At 35.5% G+C, this 16528-nt stretch overlaps 1 protein-coding gene across 1 annotated transcript; it reads left to right on the top strand.

The window, feature by feature from the left end:
- The first annotated feature begins 14107 nt into the window (after positions 1-14107).
- On the top strand, positions 14108-15085 carry LOC127122940 (uncharacterized). Its single transcript, XM_051053213.1, has one exon. It carries the CDS (start codon positions 14108-14110, stop codon positions 15083-15085), a length of 978 nt encoding a protein of 325 aa, XP_050909170.1.
- Positions 15086-16528: the final 1443 nt, after the last annotated feature.

The following is a 16528-nucleotide window of genomic DNA, read 5'->3' on the forward strand; positions in this document are numbered from 1 at the left end:
CATTTAAGGTTACACATGTACTATTGATTGATATCTTTCTCGTTGACTTGACAAAACATGCATGTTCTTGCAACTTTTGAGAGTTGATTGACATACGTTGCAGACATGCAGTAGCTACAATCACTAGAAAAGTATATGATCCTATTAAGTACTTCAATATGTATTATCATAGGAAACCATATTTCTAATGTTATGATAAGGGAATCACACCTATAGATGGACAAAACAAATGGCTAAAGACCGATGGTTTTGAAAATTTCCCTCCACAATATAATTGTGGTCCAAGGAGGCCTAAGAAACTTCTAGAAGAAAACCAGACAAAGCAAACCAACTAAGTTTAAGAAGTTAAAATACAACCCACTGGTGCAAACATAATAAATGATGCCTTTGCAGTTAACCCAACCCCTTCACTCAAGCCTATTAAAGTTATCCCAACCCCTTCATTCAAGCCTACTAAAGTTGTCCTAAACCTTCCACTCAAGCCTATTGAATGTAAGCCCATTGAGTCCAAGTCTAGTGGTGTTAGGCCCAAAGTTGCTGGGCCTATTGCATTCAAATAATAAGACATAGTCAAACTTGTTGATGACAAGCCATGAAGCATTTAACTTGACACCCTCACTTGAACCTCGTACCCCCTATTTGTATGAATAGACAATATTGCCCCTGCAAAAAATTTCACTCATTTTCGAAATTTACAATTTCCATGCGCGAATTTGATTTCTCTCCGGCGATACCAGAAATTTCGTTTCTTCTATTGGAAATTTCAAAATCAGTACATTTTTTTACTGCAAATTACTAAATTTCCGTGATTTCGTATTGGAAATTTCAAAATTTCCGATACAAATCATCTGGAAATTCCCAGAAATTTTAGAATTTTCGATAGTGATAAAAACTTTGTTTTTACGATAAGTTCCTGGTAGTTATAGAAACTTTCTTTTTTATCAAAAATTTCAGAATTTTCGGTAGTTATAAAAACGTTATTTCTTACCAGAATTTTCGGTAGTTAATAATTTTTAAAATTTTTTTTCCTTCTTTTGCAGTGAAATTCAAAGGCAGGGACGACACTAATCCAGGCAGAGCGACAAATAGAATGGCAGACCAATCTAGGGTTGCTGAGGTTGAGTCTTCCTAAATACGAGCTGGACGAGTGGTTCTAACTGGTTCACATCGAAAATATTTAACTGAGCATGGTCCGTTTTGCGCACCTTATAGAACTAGACGCCAACCAATATGATCAGTTGAGCAGCCCAGAGATGAGGTGACAGTTGAGGTGGTTCATCGAGATACTATTATTGCAGATGAGGTGGTTGCTGATGAGATGGTTATTGATGAGGTGGTTGCTAATGAGGTGGTTGCTGATGAGATGGTTATTGATGAGGTGGTTGCTGATGAGGTGGTTGTTGAGGTGGTCCAGCCAGATGTTGCTTTTGCTGATCCGGTCCCATTTATTACTACTGACATAGAGGTTACTATTAGGCATGACAACATAATCCGTACCTGCGAATACCCACCCGAACCCGCCCCGAAATTGACGGGAAAACCCGTTTTGACTGGGTTGGAAGTTTGAGTTTTACCCGATTATAAAATATGGGGATGAGTTAGGTGATGGGGACACTAGTACCCACCCCGAACCCGCCCCGTTTATTTCATTATGTACATTATTATTTATTTTTGATAATTTAGAATATTAAATATGTGGTTAATATTTTGAGATTTTAATTTAAATTTATTATTTAAAATATTTGAAATGTATGTATGGAATTTTTTTAGATTGTTTTATTTTATTATTTGTAATGTAATTTTATTTTGGCAAAAATTAATATTTCTATTAAAAAATGGATTTCACTAAATGAATGGTGACAGGGCGGGGATACCTGAACCTGTTTGGGACGGGTTTGGGTTTTGATTCTCCATCCCCGTTTGGGTTTGGGGAGGGGAACGGGGACTGTTTAGGGATTCGGGTGTCATCAGAAGCCAATGAACTTGAAGATAAGATCAAATGGGCACGTGATCAAATAGTACATAGTAAAAATCAAATATCCTTTCCACTACCTGATATCATGGGCAAGGACAGTATTATACATCACACATGTCACTGAATTTGTGGATGAAGGACAGTACGTAGTATCACTCCTTTCACCATCCAACAATGTATAACCGCTCTATTTGGTTTCCCCATTTCCCCTCCAACAGTATTCTTTTTATGCTATATAAGTGGGACTTGGAGACTTGAAGAAAAATAACTCCTAAAAATGTCGAAGCACTGCTAAACTTGACAAAGTCTATTTCTTTTTGAAAAGCTATTATTCTCTATACACATATTTTCTTTAAGTAATTGTTTATCATTTGTGTAAAATTTGCTTGTATAAAAGCAACTTGTAACACACAAAATATTATTCAAATTGTTTGTTTGATTCTTTAAGGAGACTAGGGTATAGTTAGATCCTTGAGAAGACAAAGAAGGGTATTATTTGTGATTCATTAAGGAGACTAGGGTATAGTCGGATCCTTGAGAAGACAAAGAAGGTTATTCTTTGTAGTTATTGTAATAAGTGATTATAGTGGATTAAGTCATTGGGTATAAGGCAAAATCACCTTGGCGGGTGGACTGGAGTAACTTTGAGTGTCAAGCGAACCAGGATAAAAATACTTGTGTTTTTATCTCTTTGTTATTACAATTTAAGTGGAGTTCTTGAGTTGGTAAAAAGATTTTGTTTTGTAAAACCTAACTCAAACCCCCATTTCTTATATTTTTCACACCTTCAATTGACATCATAGCTCCGTTTCTGATTGTGATAAAATGTTTATCAACATTCCATCATGTTCAGTATCGATCCAAGTTTGTGTGAGAAATAATGGTCGCTGCTAACGCTGCTAATGTTGTTAACAAAAATAAAAGAGATCACTACAGTGAAAAACCACCAATCTTTGATGGTCATAAATTTGATTATTGGAAGGATAGAATAAAAAGTTTCTTTCTTGGTTATGATGTTGATCTCTGGGATCTTGTAGTCGATGACTATATTCACCCAGTTAATGTTGAAGAAAATAATATAGCAAGAAATGCTATGATTGATCAACAGAAGAAAGATTTCAAAAAACATCATAAGGCTAGAACTATATTGCTAAATGATATCTCTTATACTGAGTATGAGAAGATAACAAACAAAGATTCTACCAAATCTATTTTTGACTCTCTAAGGATGACTCATGAGGGGAATGCTCAAGTAAAGGAGACAAAGGCCTTGGCCTTAATTCATAAATACGAAGCATTCATAATGGATGATGATGAAATAATTGAGACTATGTTCTCAATATTTCATATGCTTGTTGCAGGACTGAAAGTTCTGGACAAAGGATACTCTACATCTGACCACGTCAAGAAGATTATCAGAAGTCTTCCTAAAAAATGGAGTCATATGGTAACTGCTTTGAAGCTTGCAAAGGATCTTAATAATATTAGTATTGAATAACTTATTAATTCTTTAAGAAGCCACAAGATTGAGCTCGAGAAAGATTAACCTCAGAAGCAAGGTGAATATGTTGCTTTAAAGTCTAAGCTTAAGAAGACAAAAGCTTATCAAGCTGAGGAAGAATAAGAAGATTCTGATGAAGACTCAGAAGATGATGATGAGTTGTCTTTGATTTCTAAGAGAGTCAACAAACTCTGGAAGCATAGGCACAATGGTCAAGGTAAGTTCAGAGGAGCTAGAAGGGCCGCTGGTCATTTTGATTCTTCGTTTAAACAGAAGAAGCAAGGTCCTGGAAAAGAAGTTATCTGCTTTGAGTGCAAGGAGCCAGACCACTACAAAAATGATTGTCCTAAGCTGAAAAAGGATAGAAGGCCTAAGAAAAATGTTTCTAAAGGCAAGAAAGGGTAAATGGCTGCTGTAGCGGTAAATTCATGATCATCAAGTTATGGATAAGCTAGACATCAAATAACAAGAGTCACCACCACACTTTTATTGTTTCCAAGGGAAAAGGGAAAAAGTACGAACAAAACCCAAAAGTAAGAAGTTTTCAAATCAAAACTAATAAAATATCAGAGATTACAGGTAAGGGGGGTTGGTTACACAGAGAGAATGTGTTAGCACCCAAAGTGTCATAGGTACTCCTAGGGAGCCATTTTTTGTGTGCATATGTATTTTGTACAAAGTGATGTTTACAAACAAATAGAACGGGGGGATGAGAAAAGAATTCATTAATTATATTTTTTTTTTGTGTTTGACAAGACCTTCGGACTTGTGCCTACGTACCAACATAAAAATGAGGGATCAAAACCTCGTAGTTCGTGATACAAATTTTAAAGTGGGTGGATTGCTTTTAATCAAAATTTAAGTTTGAAAGGCATAAGAGCCTAGAAAGTGGTTTGAATGAGTTAGTTCTTTTTGACTTTTTGAAAGTTTAGGTCAAATATAATTAAGTTTATTTACAAGTTTGATTGAGAAAAGAAGTTTGAAAAAGCAATGGCATAAGACCAACGTTTCTAGTTTGCAAAGTGGTCAAAGTTTAGAAAATAACAAGTTCAAACAAAGAAGTTTTTAAAAAGGAGGGAGAGATTTTGAAATTAAAGAGACGGGGACGAGATGAAGAGACTAATCCTAAGCATAAATTTAAAAGTTAAGAGTTGAAAAGATCTGACCGATGGGTAGCAATCCAATAGGCAAGAATGCCATATAGAAACCCCAAATTCCCTTGGATATTAGAATCAAGAAACAAACAATGCATACAATATTAACTTGAAGAGCAAGACATCAAATGAAGATAGCCCCATCCAAGCTTTAGCCACTCCATAATCTTCTTCAAATTGTCCTATGTAGCAGATGAATTCCACAAGTCACAGGTTCAAAGTAATAACTTCATTGTGATCATGTTGCAGATGAACTTAAAGGGATCTTCAAATATGTATCAGATGAAGTTTCAAATTGCAAGCACTTGGTTACATGATAGTTGGCATTTGCCAAGTCCTTTAGCATAGGAATGTTGCCTAAATTCTAAGTCCAATTGTCCAAGATCAAGTCAACAGTTCACACAAAAGTTTTTTAGGGTTTTGTTGTTGTTATTATGTACATTAATGGTCAAATACCACACAAACAAACAAAATTAACACAAACAAGATATATCACACAATATGGTCCAAGTGGACAAAGTGAAAAGGCATTAATATAAGCAATTAGAATGGTATGAATAATGGCAAATGAATAGAGCTTAAAAATTAAAATGCATTAAAATAAAAGACTTGAAATTAAATGTTAGTTGTTAATGAGTTAGAAGTTAGTATTGTTTTGCTTTTGCTTTTTAAGTCATTCTTTGGAGAACACTCAACCCACTTATCACAAGCATGGATCCTTGAGTCAAGACATATTCCAAAGGAAGGAAAAAAGGCCAAGTTTCCACACAATACCATGAAAGAGGGGGGACTTACAATCTCACTAACTAGAATGCTATGCCTTTTTGTGTCAAAAATTTTAGCGTTATGTTAAGCAATCGTAATTGGACTTATGTAAAAGTCACAACTATTTGAGGTCGGGCAATAGAATTTTGATGTTAATGCATGTTAGAGACATAGTATAATGGACTATGCTCATGAAACATACCACACAGAAAAATAATATGCAAAAGAGGTGGTATAATCTCATCCATACTCATGTTGATTTTTCATTCAACTAGCTTTAGGACTTTGAGATATCATATGCCAAATGAAATGGATGCATAAAGAAGGGGAATTAGATGAAGAGGGGGGAGGGGGAATGGTTCATAACTCAATTTGGTCAAAGGATGACTTTTACCAAATTAATATCATTCATTCATTTTGGGAGATGGAATGTACATTCCATCAATCCCCTAAATCCAATGATATTAACCTAGCAAAGTCAAATCAACCTTGACCAAGGCCTAACAACACAAGTCAAACTTACACAAACCATCACAAGAGATCAACACAATTATTTGGCATTTATTCAATTTAAAAATACTAAAATAATGCATTTAAATTAAATATGGTTTGTCAAATTCCTAAAACCTCATCAAAACACCAAAGAAATGGCCATGAGATTTATCATAGGTCAAACAAGGTCAAAGGACCTTGGAGGAAGACTTTCAGAATTTTTAAAGACTTAAAAGTATTTTTAAACAATTAAAAATAATCATAAAATCAATTAAATCATGAAAAATATTAATTCAAAATATGAAAGAGGAATTTATTTACAATTTTTTGGTGAAACTCTCATATTTTTTGGATCAATATTAAAATTAGTATGAATTAATGAAAATCAAATGAATTAAAACAAAAATAAAAAAATCAAAAAAATATGAGCCACTTGATCTCCCTCATTAATTGAGGTGGCAGATCAAGTGGATGGAAACGCGCGTTCCATGATGGAACCTAGTTAGTGCGCCACACGCGTGGTAATCAAAACCAACGCTTAAGATTAAAACAATTTGAATAGATCTTGTGGCTGGGAGACGTGCCAACACACCGTCAGAGCCAGAGCTCCGATCTTCTTCTCCGGTGGACCTCACCAGAATGGTCCACCCTCAATCATCACCAAAATAAAAAAGGAGGACATGATATGAAAGAAAAAATGGCGTAGAGCATGAATCTGACCTCAATTTCAACTAACTCCAAATATATAAAAAGATATGAGGAGTTGAATTTTGAGGTGTGACAACTGAGTTGCTTCGATTTGACCTCAAAGCAACTCAATCTTCTTGCCTACATTGGTAGGACTTCAGACAACCAAAGATTCAAGAGAATTGATGAGAATTGAGTAAGAATCGAAGAGAATAAGTTCTCTGAAATTTACCTTCAATGTTGTGCAGAAATGGATCTTGCTTGCTTCAACCTTGATCCGATCACACTTGAGAAGCTTGCAGGAGAGGTTTGGCAATGGTGCAAAGCTTTGGATCCTGGATGAAATTCTGGTATCAGATATAAGATGTCGAAGGTAATGTCACGACACTAATATCTGTTAACACAAACAGGATAAAGATACAGAATGGTAAAGCAAAAGACACAAACAATTGTTAACCCAGTTCGGTGCAACTCACCTACGTCTGGGGGCTACCAAGCCAGGAAGGAAATTCACTAAAATAGAATTAGTTCAAAGACTCTACGTACACTTCAACAAGTTACAGTCTTTCTCACCTAATCTCTACCCGTGCAATTTCTACCTAAGCACTCTTAGATATGAGAACCCACTCACTTCCCTACAATCACACCTGTGATCTTAAACAATAATCCCTTGAGAAAAGAAAACACTTTTCAATAACACACTCTTGATTTTACTTCACAACTTCAATCAAGAAGACACACACTTGATCTTGCTTCACAACTTTGATCAAGTAGACACACACTTGATCTTGCTTCACAGCTTTGATCAAGTAGACACACACTCTTGCTTAACAGCTTTAGAGTGACAAATTACAACCACAAATCAGTCCAATTCAATCATCAAAAGATGACTTGAATGGCTTACAAGTCTCACGACTAAACAAACACAAACCCTAGCTCTCTCTCTATATTTCCTCAGTATTGGTTGTGTTGTAAAATAGGTTTTCTAAGTCCCTTTTTATAGAAGCTTTCAGCTGGGCTTGGACATCTTGAAAACCCTAAATTTATTTTCCAATTAAATCTTTTCATAACAGCTGGTTAGATCTCCTTGGAAAATAAGTAAATCAGGTTGTAATCCATGATTGAATGCGCCTGCAAATCAGATCTTCAATCATACATAGATTGCCATTAATTGTGCAATCACAAAACACCAGACATTCATACTGAATGTTTTGTGTACAAGATGTCATGACATCGGGTCTGACATCCTGGAAAAATCCTGCATAATTCCATAATTCCTTTTATAACTTCCAGCAGGTACACAAACATCAGATGTCATGACATCGTGTATGACATCCTGATACAATCCTGCATAATTATGTTTTTCCATTTCAACTCCAGCAGGAACACATTATCAGAAGCCATGGCATTGTATATGACATTCTGAAACAATCCTGCATGATCATGTTCTTGAACTCCAGCAGGTACATAGGATATCTTATGTTAAGACACCACACATAACATCTTGTGAACTCTCTTTGTTTTACCAAAATTGCTGCCAACACTTAGAACCAACACTGGAGTTTCTGAATCTCCAAACAGTGAGATTCAAACTCAATTTTCAAGTTGAAAATTCTCAGGTTTTCCTTTGAATTGTAAGAGTTTCAATTGGGGGGCAAAGCTGGTGCGCAAGGTGTCTTTGAATTGAGCTCCAAGGGCCTGTATTTATAGCAGTTGGGACTGATATTTGCACACTTGAAAAACTGCTAAATTTGGACATTTCATGCACAAGCTTGCATGGGCGTGTGCAGGCCCATGAAGAAGTCCAATTTGATCCACTTGCAACTGTTCTGAAGTTTAAATGAGGCTTGGATGTCAAGGCAAAGTGAAATGTGATTTTTGGCATTTGATTTCTTCCAATCGTGCAACTATGTTAAAGCCAAGCGCAGACCTAGCAAACTTTATCCAAAATGCATGAAATCGGGTTCTTTGTAAAGCTTAGATAAAGGGGGACAACTTTTATGTTGGATACTTTTTAATTTGGAACTTGGATCATGGTGAATTTTGAGGTGGAAGTTTGGAAATTTCAACATGTTGAAAATGTTTCTAAGTGTCAAGCCATATATCTCAATATTCCACCTTGCTTAACTTTTTATGTGAGCTTCAAATGAGAAACGTGTCTTCATCAAAGTTGTATCTATTTCAAATACCTTCAACATTGTCACCAATTTCATGTCATTTTGATTTATAATTATAGAGTTATTCATTTTTGAAGTTGAGGAAAATCACTTGTTCAATGGTATAGGGCAAAAATGACCTATAATGTATACTCATATAACATGCTCATACAAGTTGAATTAGCTCTTACTCCAAACATAAAAGTTTAAGTAGACATATTGAATTTGATTGTGAAACTTGGAAATCTTTCATATCATAAAAATTGAGCAAGTTATGGCCTTGGGAAGTTGACTTTCAAATTAGGGTTTAGACAAAATGACCTATAATGTTTCAACATAGAAAATGATTTTCCAAGCAAAAATAGCTCTAGGTCTCAACATGAAAGTTGTTTTTAATGTAATTTAGAGTAACCTTTCTATTGGAATCATTTTTATATGATGAAAAGTGTAGGAGATAGGGTTTAGGGAGACCCGGTTTTGATCAGATGAATTCATCTGGCCAACCACCATCAACCAACTTGCTAATCTTCAATTATCTTGACTTTTTAGGCTCATGGTAGATCATATATGCATAAGATGATGAATTTTGAAGTGACCCTTGAGAAATTTGATCAATTGGTAAGATAGCTTGTTGGAGAAGTTACTCAAGATACTCAGTCAAACTAGGGTTTCCAAGGAAAATCACCTCCAAACTCTTGAAGAAAACTTGATCAATATAACATGTAGTGTGTCATACCCAAATTTTGTCCGGTCCTTGGTAACATCAAGTCTTTAATGATGCTTTCATCTGTTAAGATCCTTAAGAAAAATATTGGCTGCATGTGTTTTTACTAAAGCATGGGATGGTATATGCATTTTTGGATAACAAAGCCCATTGTGGTTCACCCATGAGATCTCTTTGTTTCAAAGGCCCATTTGCATAAACGTGTCCATAATTTAAAATGAGGTTTGAATCTTTTTACGCTATTAATTCAAAATCCATTTGATTATTGGTAAGGTATTAAGAGCCATGGATGTTTTTATGATCACTCATCATTAAACCTATTTGCACGTCCCAAATACATATGCCACATCTATAAACCATTCATAAAAAAAATCCTTAAGCTAAGCTTGCATCTACTCCAAGTGAGTATGTTGGTTTAAGATTAAGACGTTACGTGCATGGGTATTTAATTAGTTTCTATGATCAAAGTTTGAAAGTGCAACATTTTGTGACATGTTTTATTTTAGGCTTTTTTTTGGCACATTTTATTTTCGATAATATTAATGTGTTTTTTTCCCCATAATATTAATGTGTTAAAATCAATCAGATTGAAAATCCATTAAATTGCATTGTTGAGCCCAATCCATTTTCGGTTTGAATTATAGTTTAAGCTTTCTTTTGATTAACATAATTAAATTATTAAGGTAAGGTTTAAAACTTTAAAAAAGGATTAATTGCACAAATCATATTCCAAGTGGTGTTCCAAATCATATTCCAATAATCCAAAATTACAAATAATCAAAAAGGCCAATACATAATACAAGGGGTGGGGTTACACGTTTAACCCAAATTCTCATAGTCTAGGATATTCTAAACTCTTAATGGACCAAATATTTACATAATTATCTCAATAATTTTTTTTAAATTAAAATATATAACATGCCCAAAAGTTCTGTTACAGCTAGGAAGTTGAAAAGTTGGAAATAAGCTGTAAAATACAACAGTTTGAAGCAACTCTTCAAAAGATTTTTCCAAAAACTTCTTGAAATTCACAAGCGCCCAATTCCAATCCCTAATTATAGCGCCCCAAATCCAAAAGCAGAGCAATTTTCTTCTTTTCATTTAGAACGAAGAGAGAGAGTGGAAGGAGGGGAATGACCTCACTTCCTCCGTTTTCTTGTTTTTATTATATTATTATTATTTTGGGGCGCCATGTGGCCCATTTCCAGTGGCGCCACGTGTTTGGCCAGCCAGGGGATCCTGTGTGGATCCCCGCATCATATGGTGGTACACCCCTTACATGCATTCCCTTTGATCTTTGACCCAATCAAAGTATGCTGAATGCGTGGCCATGATTTCCTCATATCCAGTCAACCTTTGACCAAGCCTTTAGGGCTTTTGTTGATTTCGTTTGGGCCAATGCTGTTTGGGTCCAAATACATGATTTCTATTTAAACCCCCATTTTATTTCCAGCAATATTTTGGTTTGGGCTTCTCTCCCACTTGGGCCATTTACTTGCATTTTTAGTTTATTTTATTTATTCTGTTTTATTTCTACATATATAAAAAATACAATAGATTTTTATGACTATTAAGTAAAATAAAACAATACTTTAGTTTACTTACTTCATTTCAAAATTATAATTATATTATTATTATTATTATTATTATTATTATTATTATTATTAATTTTTAATAGTAAATATGTAATCATATTATTATTATTATTATTATTATTTTTAATAAATATGTGATTATATTATTCTTATTAATATTTAATAAATATGCAATTATTTGGTTATATTCATTATTTTTTTATATATTATGTATTATTTAGTTAAAATAAAATAATCCGTTAAACATTCAATTAATTAAATAGTTATATCATCACTAATGTCCTTCATAACTTAGATGTTTGTTTATCTTGTGGAGTGTATGTGCATGATTATTTTGTAGTTATTTATTTATACCGAGTCTCGAGTGCATATGGATGACAATTTACAGTTGTGACAAATTACGTCGTTTTCACTAATTTAAAAATCATTCAAGCCAATTTCAAAATGAATCACATACTTCTCGATCCAAAGTCGAGCCCATTTTCAAGCACCTTTGTAAGTCGATTGCTTTTAAAGCATCGCCATCAACCTCACATATCTTAGTCTTGGGCTTTCTTATAATGAGACCTAGTCGATTATTAATTAATCGATTAGATGATCGATTCATTAATTATAACCCAATTTATCCACCAACATAAATCTTAAAACCTCGATCCAACGCCGAGTATTGTTATTCAAATGAATTAAAATACCTAAGCACGGTTAAACACCATTTCATTTGGAAATGAAAAGGGGGATGGTTTTGAGTTTTTAGCTCCTCTCCTCGATTATTTGAATACGAGTTCTCTTACTCGGTTAGTCAAATAGTCGTCATTTCTATCCACCTAAGCACAATCAAATCAAATTCATACTCATATTAATGAAATGAAAAGGGAGATGACTTTGAGTTTTCAATCTTTTCACCTCGATTATTTGAATACAAGTTCTCTTACTTGGTTAGTCAAATAATTGTCGTTCCTCTACAAACCTCCATACCCCGATTAAATCAAAATATTTTCACAGTAAGCTAAATGAAAAGGGAGTTGACTTTGAGTTTTCAACTTCACTCCTCAATTGGTCGAATACGAGTTCTCTTACTCGGTCAGTCGAACAATTGTCATTTTTCCGCAAACATGCAACTTAAACAAATCATTTTCTTAACAACTATACGAAAAGGGAGATGGTCTTGAGTTTTCAATTCCTCTTCTCAAATTCTTGGATATGAGTAGTCTTACTCAGCCATTCAAGTACTTGTCGTTTATTCTAAAATACATCAACCGTATACAACCTTATTTTCATAAATACTCAGATGAAATAGAAAGCGGTCTAGAGTCTTCTATTCCATTTCCGACTATAAGGATATGAGTTGTCTTACTCGATTATCTGAGTATTCGTCATCCGTCCAAAACACCTTAACTATTATCAAATATTTCCTATAATTAAGGATGAAAAAGAAAGTGGTCTAGAGTCTTCTATTCCCTTTCCCGACTGTTAGGATACGAGTTGTCTTACTCGACTATCTGAGTAATCGTCATTCAACCAAAAACATCTCAACCAATCAAAAACACCCAACATATTAATCCAACTTATCACCCTCGTGTGACCAAAACTATTTTTAGAGAGAACACCATTTAATCCTTGCTAATGCGCATAACAAACAAATGCTTCAACCTCCGCCGATAGTAGACAAGCCAATGTTTAGCCTTTAGAACGCGATCTAAACAATTGTTCACTAAAAAATACCAACCAACCGTAGTTCCCCGAACTACGAATGCTCTGATTTCCTTATTATACCATAAGGATACGTAGGCAGGAGATTACTGTATCTTCGCGAGCACACTAATAAAAAACCTCCCCTTTCCCCTTTTGAGGTTTTCATCCATTTCTATTTTCAATATATTTATAACCCAAATATAACAAACAAACATAAATTAACACTCAAAATGCAAATTAGAACTAAAAGGTTCCCGTTGAGTACAACGGACATAAGGAACGCTAATACCTTCCCCTTGCGTAATCAACTCCCGAACCCAAATATGGTTGCGACGACCATTATTCTATTTTTCAAAGGTTTTATCGATATTTTCCTATCCCTTCATGGGGACAAAATAAAGTTCGGTGGCGACTCTGCTCGAACACAAATTTTTCCGCGACCATCACGAGGAATCGTATTTTTCGAGATGCGACAGATGGAGACTCTGCTAGGGACTAGCTCCAAGCAAAAGAGACTGAAGCCTAATTTAGTTCCTTTTCTGTATTGTGTGTTAATCTTGTTTGTTTATCTGTTATTTTTTATTCTGTTATTATTATTCTGTCATAATTATTATATTGTGATTTATTGACTATGTCTTATTTGGGGTTCTCTGGTTGGCGATACTTTGTGAGATAGGCTCTCCACCCGAGTCTGAGAAAAACCATAAGATTAAGTTGGTGGTTGCGTAGTTGGCGCCCACAAGGAGTCTTCCTTGTTGGGAAGAAACGAAGACCCCGCCTAGAGGAGATTCTCTTGAGATATTATTGCCCGACAAGTCTTCGTCACGAAAATAGTATTCTCAAGTTGGATCAATGACTCTAGGGACCTTTTAACCCATTATATCTGGTGGTTATGTAGTATCTACCTGAAAAGTCTCAGACTTATTGGGTTAATACAAAAGCCCCAATCAGATGAGATCCCTTGGGCGTATTACTACCTTACAGTGGTATTCCCAACCTCGATTTATGAATCTGAGAACCGTATTAGAACCTTGGACTCGAGAGTTGTGTAGTATGGGCCCACTAGGAGTCTTCCTCTTCGGGACCATACGAAGGCCTCACCCAAACGAGACTCTGTTTAGGGATGTTATTAGCAGATGAGTTTTCATCGTGACAATAACTTTCTTAAATATTGATTGATGACTTTGGGAACCTCTTACCTTTAGAATTCTACCAAAAGGGTTTTGTTTGGTAACCAAGAATACCCGCTCTCACGACCTGTATATTAACCTACATGTGACACGCATAATATCATTCATAGCATAACATTCATACTATTTTATTTCCAAGGAATCTGAGTATCATGAGTTGCAGGAATTCAAGAAACATGGAATCAAGCAAAAGAAACATTTACTCCTTCAAGTTCAAGGATCCCGATCTAAATAACTTACGTAACTTGGTCTCTCAGATGCACCCGGTATACAGAATCAACTTTGGAAAGAATTATGGCAATTTGCTCAGCATCCTCAATCAACAAGTGGACCATACAGCCTTAATCACTTTAGCCCAATTTTATGACTTACCTTTAAGATGCTTCACATTCCAAGACTTCCAGCTAGCACCAACGTTGGAAGAATTCGAGCGTCTTGTTAGGATTCCTATGAAGAACAAGTCACTATTTGAAGGGACAAATGAATCTTTGCCCCTTGAGGTTATTGCTAGTGCGCTTCACATGAATGAAAAGGAAGCAGAAGCTAACTTAGAGACCAAAGGGAATACCAAAGGATTTTCACTAAGTTTTCTTTTGGAAAGAGCTCATACCCTATTGAAGGCAGAAAGTTGGGATGCTTGTTACTCTACTATTGCATTGGCCATCTATGGCATCGTCCTGTTCCCGAATATGGATGGTTTCGTAGACATGACTGCCATTTGTGTTTTCCTTATTGGGAACCCAGTACCCACTTTGTTAGCTGATGTCTATTATTACATAAGTCATAGGTATACTAAGAAGAAGGGATTGATTTCTTGTTGTGCTCTTTTATTGTATCAGTGGTTTCTAGAACATCTTCCGAAGACAGGTGCTTGGATTGAACAGACAAATATTAGTTGGCCTCAAAGATTGGGATCACTCCGATCTGAAGATCTCTATTGGTATTCCAAAGAATACATCAACATGGATATCATATTCAGTTGTGGAGATTTCCTAAATCTACCGCTTATTAGAACTCAAGGATGTGTAAATGCTAATCCAGTTCTATCACTCAGACAACTTGGCTACCCAATGGAAGGCCCTCCAGAGGCAAATTCTTTGGAAGCTTTCTTGTTACTTGACTTTGGGGTTGAGAATCCTAGCTTATTCCAGTGAATCAAAGAAGCTTGGAAAAATATCATTCGAAAAGGGAAAGCTGAGTTAGGGATAGCAAATGGGATTACAAAAGAACCATATTTTCAGTGGGTAAAGGAAAGGGTGCAGATGATTAAAATGCCATTTGTCATTCAGACACCTATACCTTTTCCTGAACCTAAGCTCACCCATGTCCCTATTGAAGAAATGAAGGAACTCAAGACCACCATGGCAAAGCTAGAAAAAGAGAATGAAGATCTGCAGATAAAACTCCAAAAAACCATCAATGAGAAAAACAATATGAAGTGGGAGCTCAAGAGAAAAGAGGCACAACTTCAAGCCCACGTGGAAAAGTTCAAGAAGGAGGAGCATAAGAGAAAGAAGATCAAAGTGGGATTAGAACAAGCTGATCATTGTTTGGATACTCTTAAGGGTCAACTACGACAAGCTCAGAAAGAATGTCAAGATAATGAGCGTTGGTGGCATCTAGCCACAAAGGAAAACAAGACGATAAGGGATACACTTGGGGCTCAGATAAAAGAACTCACCAATTATGTTCGTCATGCAAAAGCTGAAGTAGATCAGGAGCCCCGACTCAAGAATATAGCCACTGAAGCTTCTAGGGTGTCACCCATGATATGGGAGGAGAAGTGTCGAGAAGTAAGAGATGCAAGGGAATCTGTCAGCTATTGGAAGAACCAGCTAGAGTCATTACACCAAGACAGCTCCATATGGTTGAAAGAGTGAGACTATGTGATTGAAGATTATGAATCCTTTAAGAAGACCATAAACTTCTTACAAGGAGATATGGATAAGTTTCGTGCAAAACTCGATGGGCTAGTAGGATTCTATAATTGGGAAGCTAAAGAATTGCCATGGAGGTTGTGAGACACAGTCGAAGAGTTGAAAGAAGATATCACTCCTCCAGCCATAATCAGTTTCATTCTGCTCTGTAAAGGGTTGTTGAAGAGATTCAATGAGGAACTAGAAGAGCTTCAGGCCAGAAATCCAACTGTTTAATTTGCCTATGTCTTGTATTTTGTTCCTTTAACAAATGTACTTTTGAACTATGACCTTTTTGGACCTCTATGTTATGTATTGGAATGAATGACATTTAAAAATTACTCCATTATTGCTATTCTAAGTATTTTTTTTTGTTTCTTCGAATTACTAACAACTAATGAAACTCGAATGACTCCCTGGAAATAAAATATGCATAACATTCGCATCTTCATTTAGCATCACGCTTCATAAAAATCAAAAAAACTTACCCAACCTTTTTACCCTTTATCCAGCCACACTGACTAATTAACACCGATACGAGACGCGAAGCAAATACAAGATGACATTAGAGCAAGTTGAGGCCAACCAGGTTACCATGAGGACATACATCAATATGATCTAGGAGAAGATGGATCAGCTGTTGGAGACAATGCTTGCGATCGCCTAGAGAGAGAGGAGCGA

This window comes from Lathyrus oleraceus, chromosome 2 (assembly GCF_024323335.1).
Source record: "Lathyrus oleraceus cultivar Zhongwan6 chromosome 2, CAAS_Psat_ZW6_1.0, whole genome shotgun sequence".
NCBI lineage: Eukaryota > Viridiplantae > Streptophyta > Magnoliopsida > Fabales > Fabaceae > Lathyrus > Lathyrus oleraceus.